This window comes from Pyrus communis, chromosome 15 (assembly GCF_963583255.1).
Source record: "Pyrus communis chromosome 15, drPyrComm1.1, whole genome shotgun sequence".
Classification (NCBI taxonomy): domain Eukaryota; kingdom Viridiplantae; phylum Streptophyta; class Magnoliopsida; order Rosales; family Rosaceae; genus Pyrus; species Pyrus communis.
In genome coordinates this window covers 3,601,332-3,613,842 of record NC_084817.1, presented here as the reverse complement: position 1 = coordinate 3,613,842, position 12,511 = coordinate 3,601,332, and the positions used below count along the sequence as shown (strand labels likewise).

Sequence of the window (12,511 nt, the reverse complement as noted above, 5' to 3'; positions counted from 1 at the left end):
ATCTCGAGGGAACGTGAGGGTGAGTGATGGGTGTGTGTGTGAGAAACGGACAGAAAAGAAGTGGTTGTGACAAAATGTGAGGTTGTGGTTGGATTAGAAAGAGGCTAATCGTCTTAGGACTTATAGCGTTTGTTATTTTACGTTAGCATTCAAGATTATGAGTTCAATTTATCTCTTTTCAAAGTCGTTTGCATATTTTCAACAAAAAAATTATGTTTGTGTAGAAAATAAGGAATAAGCGAGATCAATAGGCCTTGTAGTGGAGTTGGTAAGAGTGTTCAGTCTTTGCACCTGATGTTCCGAGTTTGATCCGGCTTCCACAGACATCTATTGCATTTGCTTGTGCACTTGAAACGACTGCGTTGATGGACGGTCTTATTACCTTTATCAGTCAAGGGTTCTCTCCAATCTTTACAGATAGTGGCGGACAATTGAAGTGGAGTTTCCTTATACCAAATCTATGTAGGAAGAAAGAACAGTTGGGCTATAGGATATTCTTCTTCTATGTACTATTTTGCATGTCTAAAATGTACTAAATTAGTAAACTTGATGTAACATGAAGTGAATCAAATGAACGTTGGATTTTTTATTGGGAGTTTTAACAAAAAGTCTGCAGTACTGTTCACTTTAACGAAAAATTACACTTTTACACTAAAAAATAAAACCTGGTACTATTCACTTTACTATTTATTTTATCTTTATCGTTAAAACTCAAAGTTTTTAAACTATTTTCATTAGTTTTCTTTTCTTCATTTCTTTTGCAATTACTGATACACACAAAGGTTGAGATAAATCAACATGTGGGTTCCACTTTACAATCCGTAATTTAATGCTCGAAAATTTGAGAATTAACTAGATTGGTTGAGTGTAGTGTCTTTTGTATAATTTCATTTCTTTTCACGTTCTAACTTTCACGACTCATTACCACCTCTCACTTTCAAGTAAGTAAACATGTTGATCGTTCACAACTCTTATCAGTGATTAGGGTAGTTTCAATGGGTCACATTAAAGATAGTGGAAGTGTTTGAAGTGTATAGTTACATTTTAATCATTTTTGCCGGAAATAGGGGCAACATGGGCAATGGGCCGGCGTTGTCTATTAAATTTTGAATGTCAACACACAGCATGGTAACATGCCCACATGGCCCTCCCCTTCCACCTTTTCTTTTGTTTACTCCAAACAGTCTGTAGCAGTCTAGCAGGCAAGCACGATACAAATGGGCTCGTTTCTCATTGGACTGGCCCAATTTGCTAGAAATCTGCTGGACTCGGTTCGTGTCAAGCCTGTCTAATTATCAGAGAGACGGACCAAATGTTTACTTCCAAACACCAATATTATTTCCAACTTGTTAATTATCATATGCACACGTTTCTCATTGGACTAGCCCAACTTGCTAGAAATCCACTGGACTTGGTTCATGTCGAGCCTGTCTACTTATCAGAGAGACGGGCCACCAAAAATTTACTTCCAAACACCAATGTTTCCCAATTTGTTAATTATCACCTGCACAATTTGACATGTGTGGGGTTATTACAAAAGGTCTCGGTATTAGTTGGAGTTGGATTATGATATTTAAACTCATCTTTCTCAAAAATACAGTCGATATGAAATATTTTAACACAGATCCATACTGCCAAGGGGACTCACCCTATACGAGGGGCCAAGGGACCCACTCCATGACTCTGATACCATGTCAAATTATCAGAGAGACAGGCCAAAGGCCAACTTCCAACAACACTAATATTGGTCCCCAATTTGTTAATTACCACATATACATTTTGATAGGTGTGAGGTTTTATCACAAAAGACCTCAATATTAGTTGGAGTTGGATTAATATATTTAAACTATTCTTTTGACATAAATACAGTTGATGCGGAATATTTCAACACAACTCAACTACAAAACTTTGTGCACATCATTCTTCACGGATGAATGGTTGAGATTTAACTAAGTTTAACTAAAATCTTAACCATTCTCCTTCCTTGTTTTCTTTTTTTTGAGTCATAACTTCTCCCACTTCTTATATAAGTAAACATGAGCGCAATTGATTGATTAGGATTTGGATCCTTTCCTGAGCTCAAGGAGAGGATACTTCTGACCAAGAAGTGTGGACCATTGGATTTTCATTCAACGACTATAATTATTATAACTTTAAAGGGATTCCCTGTTTGTAACTGTTGGATGCCCACACTCTTTGATCAAGAGGATCCTCTCCTTGGGCTTAGGAGAGGATCCAAATCCAATTGATTAAGCAAGTAAACAGTCGATGAACAAAAGTGTCGTCACCGTGTCAAATAATGTCGACACATTCTCGTTCACGATTACTTCATCTCTCTCACTGCTTGGTTCAACTGCTCTCTATATATCGTCCTCACCAAGGTTTTGTATAATATACATACATACATACATATGCGTCTATATGGAAGATTACTCGTCCTGATAGAAACATAATGGATCGACTTTCTGTCTCATTCCTTCCTGCAACTTATGCCAGTTGCTTTGCCACGACGATCTCGGATTCGTGGATTCTCGGGTTTGTTAAGGTAATCGTATTACAAACTTCCACACTTCGTTTCCGAATAGACGAAATGTTTACTCAAACTGTTTTGGTTTTGGGTGCAGTGAAAATCTGTTCATTTCTTCCATATCCGAAAATGAATCAATGATGGCAACATTCGGTGGATTCCATCTAACTGAGAGCGGAGATCCGAACTTGGGACATGATTATTTAATTGGCATATAAAGTTTTGATTAATATGTAAATTTCTTGAAAGTAGATTTCTTGTAAGAGAGGGCGAGTTTTGGCGCAAACGGAAATGTTGCTTCTTTGCAAAGTAAAGGAAGAGGTTCCTCCCGATCCTCGCTCAGTAAGGAGCCTTGTTAGCTTGGGGTCGCCATTTTAGATTTCCTGTAAGGGTTAAGGTTTGTTTGCTGTGTCCTTTTTCCATATGATTATCTTTTTTGAGCAAATGGGGATATTCGTCGACTTGTTAATAACCAAGTATATATATTATTTTGTTACTCAGAATATCATTTGTATTGAGTTCGTCTTTGACAACCAACCTATGAACGAAAGAGTAGCCAAAAAGAATATTTCTTGTCGAACGAGTTCACGAAAGTCCTCATTTGCTTAAAAAAAGATTGTTGTGTCGAAAATCAGACTGCCGAACAAAACCTTATTTCTCACAAGAAATCTATCTGTTTTTACTATTTTCAACTATATAAGGAATTTTGTTCTTCATGATTGTCGAACATGTTGGGAAAATCGAAATCAAGATTTCTCCTTGATTCCCGGAGATTTAGCCATTGTTTCGACAGTATTCGGGTTCTAACCAAATCTTTCATAGTTAATTTCGACACAAAGTAGGCTAGAACACAATCAGGTAGTTTACTAATCCGGTCCCCATTAGCTTGGTCGTGCATAGGTCCTTCAAACTATAAGAAAGAAGATGGAGACTTGTATTATCCTATTGAGTGATCAAATTGGAAATTTTGGATTTTTAGAGGTCCAAAAAGATCTTGTCCATTTTGTTGCTCAAGACCACAAGAACAAGTCGAGCCCATATGGAGTGGTTTCTTTCCTCCTCTACTTACTGTTTTCACCTAGGAGGAGCGAAGATCTCATATTAATTTCATAAGTAAAAGATTTATTTAGATATAAAAGCTGGACGAGGATGACAATGGTGGTGACAAGTCCAACTCTTCGGTCACTAGGTGGTCAGCAACTATGGAAACCTACTTCTGAAATGGAAATGTAAGGGTGAGTGACCATTTTTATCACATGACGATTAAATGAAAATTTATGTGGTGTGTATAGTGTTTTCTAAAGTCGCACACTAACAATCAAGCAGTTTTCTACAGTCAAATAAACAACTTGTGCTTCAATAAGCGTACTATTGTGGTAGATGTGGGAGCATAAAAAATTCCGACCAATGAAAACATTTTCTGTGTATGACTACTTTGTTTTGGATAAAATATGTAGATCGTTAGTGAAACTCAAAGGGGGTAACGGGCCACATTCTCTAGAAGCCCACAGCCGACAAGTCCTCGAGCCCAATTCATCTCGAATGGTCCAAGTCGATCGTCATGCTATCTACCCAAATTACTATGATATGTAATGTGCTTGCGTGTCAATCCCTTAGCAGACAAGATTCTCTGAAGTATGCTCCAAGAATCTTAAAAGCATATTTCTTCATTAATATGCAGACTAGATAACACTTTACTAACAAGTTCAACAAACCTGGCTACGTTTAACTTCTCAATTATAGTAATTATAATTATATATTGCAAAAAATCAAAACATGAGTGTGTGTGTTTAATTTTAGGGCTTTCTTTATTGGTTTTGTAATGTTTTGTAGGCGAGATTTGCTTCTCTATATGTAAGATCCCACATCGCCCAGGGGTGAGGATTCTGTAAGCCTTATATCTATATTCCCATCTTTACCTAGCATGAGGCTTTTTGGGAGCTCATTGGCTTCGGGTTCTATTGGAAGTCCGAAGTTAAGTGAGTTCGCGCGAGAGCAATCCTAGGATGGGTGACCCACTAGGAAGTTCTCGTGTGAGTTCCTAGAAACAAAATCGTGAGGGTGTGGTAGGGGCCTAAAGTGAATAATATCGTGCTATGGTGGAGTCAAGCCCGGGATGTGATGGGGGCCTGGGCTGGGATGTGACACTATATATAACAGGAGTACACCAAAATTGTGAAAATTTTAATATCCCTAATATACCCCTCCCTATTTAGAATTCTAAAATAAAACAAGTCAATTCTAAAATAACACAAAATTGCAAATACCTCTCCCTAATTAGAATTCTAAAATAAAATAATTCAATTCTAAAATAAATTTGTCAATTAATACTACGGTCTAGTAGTATTCCTCTTCACTTGTAAGTGAGAGATCTTAGGTTAGATTATCGTCAAATGCGAATTTGAACTATATTATTGATAGCCTATTATGAGGCTAAACTCACCCCCTTTCTTTAGTGTACGACCTAGACCTAGACGACCGTTCCTTTTAAAAAGGCACATAGAACTTAGAACTTACGACCTTAGAACTTAGAACGCCTTTCAAAATCATTGTACATAAAGGCACATAGAACTTACGGACTACGACCCAGACGATCGTTCCTTCCTTGGTCACAATCGTTTTGAAAGAGGTTAGACAAGGGCTCGCAGGCTGCGAGTGGCATGCCTGCAACACAGACATTAGAAGGACCAAGAGATACCGAAATCCACGGCTTGTTGGACAAGACTGATTTTGAGATCTTTATGTTCTTGATCACTGAAATTTAAAATCGATATAAATGATCCAAGGGATTGTCCATCGTAAATCATTTTGATCATTCTATAAAAAAAAATTTCTGTTAAATTGAAGAAACCATTAGTTCAAGAAGAGAAGTTGATTTGACAAAAATACCATCAAATTGATAGAGATTTATCAAAGAATGACCAAAATGGTTGGCAATGGATAATGTCAAAGTCCACTATTATCAATTTTAAATCTTAGTAACTAAAATAAAGAGCTATGTCAATCATACAAATATCTATATATATAAAGTGAGAGTCCAGTTTGATGAAGCATTCTAAACCCCTAAAATGCCCTCACTTTAGAATTAAAAAAATAACCAAATTATCCTAATAGAATACGGTATAATTGTAATGTATACAAATATGATAGGGTTAAATAGTAATACACAATTTGTAGATATTTGGCTGCGGACAATGTATGTGTGCATGCATATGAAGAATAGTAGTTTACAACCGTTAGATAAATGGGACCTACACTATCTAAACAATTGTGAACCTTCGATTATTTATAATACTGTTTACATTCTTTTTTTTCACAAAAAAAAATATATATATATATATATTTTTTTTCTTTATATATAAAAGCACGATTGAAACTAAGAAAAATTAATGAAAATGACTTGAAAATTTTGAGTTTTAACGATAAAGACAAAATAAAAGATAAAATGAATAGTAGCAGAATTGACATTTTAATGTAAAAATGTGATTTTTCGTTAAAATAAACAGTACCCGGGAGTTTTTTATTAAAATCCCCTTAAAACCACCCTAACCCCATTCCAGAGTTTGCAAGATGGAAACTACCCATCGAACTCTAGCGGTTGCAGAGTTTGCACGATGGAAACTGCAGCCTACCACCACACGTTCAGAGGACTTCAACCGGTTACTCGATCTCACTGTTCATACAAAAGGGGTAAAAACTCAACCGCACAGACCGCTATCTCAAATCGTTGTTTACTTGCCTTTTTCTTCATCCACCTTTCAATTTGGTGCTTCGGGGGAAAACTATGAATTAGGATCAACAAAATACTACAATTTGCAGGTCGGCCACCAAATCCCCCCCTAACATTGTCTTATTCGGTCTCTTGATAAACTCCTATTATTTGGGTTTTACAGTGCAAAAGTTGTGGGTTGTTCATTTGTATGTCTAATTTCTGAGTTTGGTTGTGAATAGTTTTCTAATTGGCAACCAATAACGTTCTGGAAGTGTAAAGGACATGTGGGATCGACGCAGCACGAGTCTACATAATTTAGGAGGTAAAGGGTACGATAAAACATGGTACGAACATTGACTACTGGCACATGATCTACGTCGGGGATGTGATGACGTACATGGGGGAAGTGCTTCGATTGACACGATTTGGAGTGAAGAAAATGAAGAAGAGTGTGATTGCATTGGCGTTGTTCAGCAGGTGGTGGATTATTTGTTCAATGACTGTGTGAATGGGAGAGTTGATGCGGTTAGAGGAGTGAGTACATAATTATGAGTGTGCGGGTTGGGACTAAGATGTTCAACATTAGAATATGGGCCAGGCTAGGTAGTTCCAGTTGCTTGAGTTGAATAAAGATTGATGAGATTATGATTTTGTAGAGCATCTCATTTCTGTTTTTGGGTAATTTGAGTTTTCTTTTCTTTAGCAGTTTATGGGTTGTTTTATAACCAGTTCGTATAGTTTGGACATTTTTTTATTTTTTTTATTTTTTGAAAAACACAGTAGGGATAATGCTTGCATTCTTATGCAGTTGATATGAAGTTTGATTTCTTTCTAACCAAAAATTTGTTTACTCTAAGCTCCTTGGCGATAGGATACGACGACTTCTTCGACGTGGCTGTCAAATAAGGTCCGAGGTGATCATGGTGTGCATATTATGAAGACTCTGAGAAGGCAACGGGTAAATGAAGATAAGAGAGAGTCAAGTATAACAAGAACCTGGACATTGAAGTTTATATATACCAAATGCAATTAGGAATTTAATTAAACTGGCCCTATGCAATTGGTAAATGCACTGAATATCATCAGGTATGAAGGAATAAACGTGTGCGTTTGATTCTATTTATCAATACATCAGTAGCAGATTTTTTTTTTTTTTTTTTTCCTTCATTAAAACTTCAAATTTTACCTATTGGTGACCTGTGGCATATTTTTTTTCTAACAAGTTTTGGGTAAATGTACTCTTGCAGTCAAAAGCACGGTTGTGTGAAAAATGGAGGGGAAATAAATTCATGTTGATGATTAAAAAAGCTTAGTTAGGGTTTTAATTGTTTTCCTTTTCCATGACTTCAAATGAATTTGATCTCACGGATATTAGGTATTGTATTTTCTAATTGTAATGCATTTTGTTGCTGCATAAGAAGTACATATAATGCAAATTGTGAATTTGGCAGGCCAAAGGGTTTGGAAATCAAGAAAAAGCTTCAGTAACCATTTATATTTTGTTGTAAGCTTTCCATATAGTGTCAAGATGAAAATATGACCAAGAGGCGTTAGCATACAATTTAAAGCTTGCTTTGGGTAATTCCCATTCCTTATAATATTGTTGTGTTTCTGGCTGAAAGCTTGCAATTATCTCTAAAATTGATTCAGTTGGTTTCTTTTGGACTACAATGCAAGACTTCTCATGACCTTTTTCTTATGCAGAGGTTCGTTTCTCATCACATCAACTTTTTGATTTGATAGCAGGAGAGATCTAAGATAGAATAAATGTCAAGCAATGTGGAAGGAGATGACAGATTAATTCAATAGTTGTTTGTATCTCTTTAATTTATTAAGAGGTTTGCCCTTATTATGTAAATGTGCAATTGGTGTTGAATTAAATCATAATACAGTTAGTTTAATAAATTTCGTATTTTATATTTAAAATATATATATATATATATCAAATCATAATACATTTTACGTTCATGAACAAAGTAAAAATCTATATGAGAAAGAAAACAACTAACACAATACACCTTTAGGGGCGTGTGGTGTTATTGAAAAGGAGGGCAGTGAGCAAGTGGTTTTCGCGGTGGGTAAGAAACTAACTAAAATATCAAAAGGTCGAGAAAGCCTTTGAAAATCTTTTATTAGACAATTAGGGACTTTTAGGGTTGGGATGAAAGATTGGGTTAGGTTAAAATGGTTTGACTTTTTGTCAAAACCTAAATCGAACTGAAATTTCAATTCAATTTGGTTTTTTATTTTTTTTGTTTAGGTTTCGATTTACCTTTTTTTTTTTTTCAAAAAATGAAAAAAGAAATTGAAATATATAATTTTAACATCTCTAACACAATTATAACATAAGCATTCCAACTAGAATCAAAGACAATAAAAATAAACATTTAAAGTTCAACTAGAATCATCAATCAAGTCTTCAAAAGTCCAAACTTAAAAGGGAAAATTTGAAATAGATCTAATTTTATAGACTACCTTTTGAAATAGGTCCAATTTTTAGTGACTTTTGATTTTTGAAATAGGTCCAATTTTTAGTTACTTTGGACCCATATAAAAAAACCCCAACATTCTATGACGATTTGTGCATGAAAACGTTTTGTCAAGTTTTACTTTTTTTTTTGTTTTTTCGCCTATCTATCATGACTTTGCCTCAGCTATTATATAAACCACTGCGCATTCCTTCACGCCAAGGCCTTGAACTCAGTCCAAAAGTCTTGGGTTTTTATGAACTTTATGAGTAAAATGGGTGATACCCAGATTAATCCCCGCCAAGGCTTTGAACTCTCAGTCCCTATGCCTCCAGAAGCAGGCTCCAAATGCTATGACGACGACGCCCGTCTCAAAAGAACTGGTAAACTTCACTTCTCTAACACATTATTCATGTTCTGTTCGGTTTACGAAACTGAAGTGGGTTAGGCCGGTCGAAGAGGGCAATTTATATCTATCTGCTTGCAATCGAGTTTCGTTGTTACTAATCTTTTGTTTATTTACCAGGAACCGTTTGGACTGCAAGTGCTCGTATTATTACTGCCGTAATTGGGTCCGGAGTTTTGTCCTTGGCTTGGGCAACAGCTCAGCTTGGATGGGTGGCTGGTCCTGCTGTGATGCTCATGTTCTCCTTTGTCACTTACTACACTTCAACTCTTCTCTCTGCCTGCTATCGTTCCGGCGACCCTGTCGCCGGAAAGAGAAACTATACTTACACCGATGCCGTCCGATCCAACCTTGGTAAGATTTTGTAGCCTGTTTTAAGTACTTTTTGCCCATGTGAAAGAGTTGGTCTCTTGATAAAAATTCTAAAGCTCAAATTTTTATTCTTTTAATCTCAAATTTTCAGGTGGATTCAAGGTGAAAGTTTGTGAGTTTGTTCAGTACTTGAATCTCTCATTTGGAGTTGCCATTGGCTACACTACAGCATCGTCCACAAGCATGGTGTAAGTTACCTAAATCCATGATTAATTAAAAACTCGGTGATTTGTTCAAAAAAAAGAAGAAAAAAACTTGGTGATTTTAGTTTTATAAGGCCATCTCTAACTCTTGACCTAAAACTTAAAACTTTTAGCTCAGACAATTTAGGTTTTAATCCAAAAACAGATTTTCTACTTCAAGGCCTAAAATTTTAGCATCAGATTATTAAATAATGAATTTAGGCTAATTTTTTTCTTAAATTATTTTTTTTTTAAAAGAAAAAATTATGTAGATTATCCCAATTTAATTTTATGAACATTTTAATTTAAAAATATTTAGATTCTGACAAATACTGAAAAATCACTAACCGACACTATGAAACTCGTTAAACACTATGAAAAAATATGAAATACATAAATTTTTTTTTTTAATTACTTTAGAGCATCTCTAATGGGTATGTCAATTTTTTCTATCAAATTTGTAATTGGTGCCTGATGTGGCATTTTGAAGCATGATGTCAAATTTTTTTATATTTCAATCGGTATATTAATTATTATTTTACTATCATATAGGGCCCACTTTAAAATAAAATAAACAATAAAATCATTTTTCAAGCTTTATCTTGTCATGGATTATGGGCCCCACGAATTAAAAAAAAAAGAAAAAAAATTAATGGAAAATGTTTGAAAACTTTGGAGGTTTAACTATAAGGACAAAATAAAGGGTAAAGTGAATAGTATCATGATTAACTTTTTAGTGTAAAAATGTGGTTTTTAGTGTCAAAATTGACGCGTGTGGCCTAGCTGCCATTCCAGGTCAACTAAAAGACTGTTCAATTGGAGCAATATTTGCTATCAAAAGTGATTAGTTGGTATTCCACCTAAGATTTGGCATATCCTTTGGAGTTGGTCTTAGCCATTACAATTAAATTTGGACCGTTAAATTTTTGTTTTTACCGTTGAATTTCATCAAATTAGATTTTAACCGTTGCATTAAATGAATTTATAAATATAAAACTAAATAAAATATACATATGTGTTGGGACATCCTCATTAATCTTGGGCTATATCTGGCTTTGTTTTAGGTTATAGGTTTTAGGCATGTTTCTTTTGGCTAATTGTACTTTTTTATGATTAATTAAACAGCGCAATTAAGAGGTCTAATTGCTTCCACAAGAATGGTGACAAAGCACCTTGCCACGTAAACAGCAATCCGTACACGATCGCTTTTGGCGTAGCAGAAATCATATGCTCTCAAATTCCAGACTTTGATCAGTTGTGGTGGCTCTCCATTGTTGCTGCAGTCATGTCCTTCACTTATTCTTCAATCGGACTTGGCCTCGGAATCGCCAAAGTCGTAGGTACAAATTAAGAGATTTTTCAATGTGATCGGTGCACGAAGTGACACATCACGTGTTATTATACAAATTATGGGATATGTATATTAAAAAGTTAATAACTTAAAATATAAAAAATTTCCACCACTTATATAAGAACACGTAATGTACCCTCCGTGTTCCGATCACAATTAAAAATTTCTCATACAAATTAATAGTTATTAGTTCAGCTGCTAAACTGATATCTCTTCTTTATTAAAAAACTGACTGTTGATATATAAATACCGTTACATTGCTAGTTTTTAGATTAAAACATGTTAGCTGACTTATGATATTTTTTGCTTGCTATTACCAGAAACTGGAACTATCAGAGGAAGTTTGACTGGAATAGACACTGAAACAGTGACTGAAACAGAAAAAATATGGAGGAGATTCCAAGCAGTTGGTGACATAGCCTTTGCCTACTCATACTCTCCTGTCCTCATTGAAATTCAGGACACATTAAAATCCCCTCCATCCGAAGCCAAGACAATGAAGAAGGCAACTCTAGTCAGTGTGTCTACCACAACCCTTTTCTATATGTTGTGTGGTTGCATGGGCTACGCTGCTTTCGGAGACTCATCCCCTAGAAACCTCCTCACTGGTTTTGGCTTCTTCAACCCCTACTGGCTCATCGACATAGCCAACGCCGCCATTGTCATCCACCTTTTTGGCGCTTACCAAGTCTCTGTGCAGCCCCTCTATGCATTTGTTGAGAAAACAGCAAAAGAAAAGTACCCACATAGCCAGTTCATCACCAAAGACATCAAATTCCGAATCCCTGTTTTCGGTTCTTACAATCTCAACCTCTTCAGATTGGTTTGGAGGACATCTTTTGTGATTGTCACCACTGTGATCTCCATGATCCTGCCATTTTTCAATGATGTCGTTGGACTTCTAGGGGCATTGGGATTTTGGCCGCTCACAGTTTACTTCCCTGTGGAGATGTACATTGCTCAAAAGAGGATACCAAAGTGGAGCACAAGATGGCTTTGCCTCCAAATCTTGAGTTCTGCTTGCCTTGTAATCACCATAGCAGTTGCTGCTGGATCAATTGCTGCTGTGATTAGTGATCTTAAGATCAACAAGCCATTCAAGACCAGCTACTGATGAGTTTAGCATATATGTTGTAGCACTATCTACACACACACTAGAAAGTAGGGATTAGAAAATGTATGAAAGATTATGTTCAAAATAATGTGTAAGAAAAAACTCTGTAGGAGGATCGACTGCGGATCCGAAATTTTGGTGGGAAATTGCATGGCTTGAGAGCAAATAGCGGTTCTTCATCGTCTTTCTAATATTTGCTGCCCCATCTTTCATAATATTTGCACGGTCAACAGTCAACACAAAAAACTGCTAAGTTTTGGACGTTAAATAAAGTTTAGTTTGAAGCAATTGATTCTCTAAAAAATCAGACCAGATTAAATACTTCTAAACAATTTTAATTTAGCTCTTAGTCTAGTGGAACAATAATGCTTGAAAATCA

At 35.7% G+C, this 12,511-nt stretch overlaps 1 protein-coding gene across 1 annotated transcript; it reads left to right on the top strand.

Annotated features, from left to right (window-relative positions):
* Window positions 1-8,972: 8,972 nt before the first annotated feature.
* LOC137718757 (amino acid permease 3-like) lies at window positions 8,973-12,132 on the top strand. The gene is made up of 5 exons (XM_068458295.1): window positions 8,973-9,090; window positions 9,234-9,467; window positions 9,577-9,673; window positions 10,793-11,007; window positions 11,339-12,132. The coding sequence occupies exons 1-5, from the start codon at window positions 8,973-8,975 to the stop codon at window positions 12,130-12,132; spliced, it is 1,458 nt and encodes a 485-aa protein (XP_068314396.1).
* Window positions 12,133-12,511: the final 379 nt, after the last annotated feature.

What these genes read in the sequence shown, in the direction of transcription:
- LOC137718757 (XM_068458295.1), top strand. Translation starts at nt 8,973, where the DNA reads ATGAGTAAAATGGGTGATACCCAGATTAATCCCCGCCAAGGCTTTGAA. An exon ending in TGCCGTCCGATCCAACCTTG is followed by an intron (nt 9,468 to 9,576) that starts GTAAGATTTTGT and finishes TCAAATTTTCAG; the next exon opens with GTGGATTCAAGGTGAAAGTT. An exon ending in GCATCGTCCACAAGCATGGT is followed by an intron (nt 9,674 to 10,792) that starts GTAAGTTACCTA and finishes TTAATTAAACAG; the next exon opens with CGCAATTAAGAGGTCTAATT.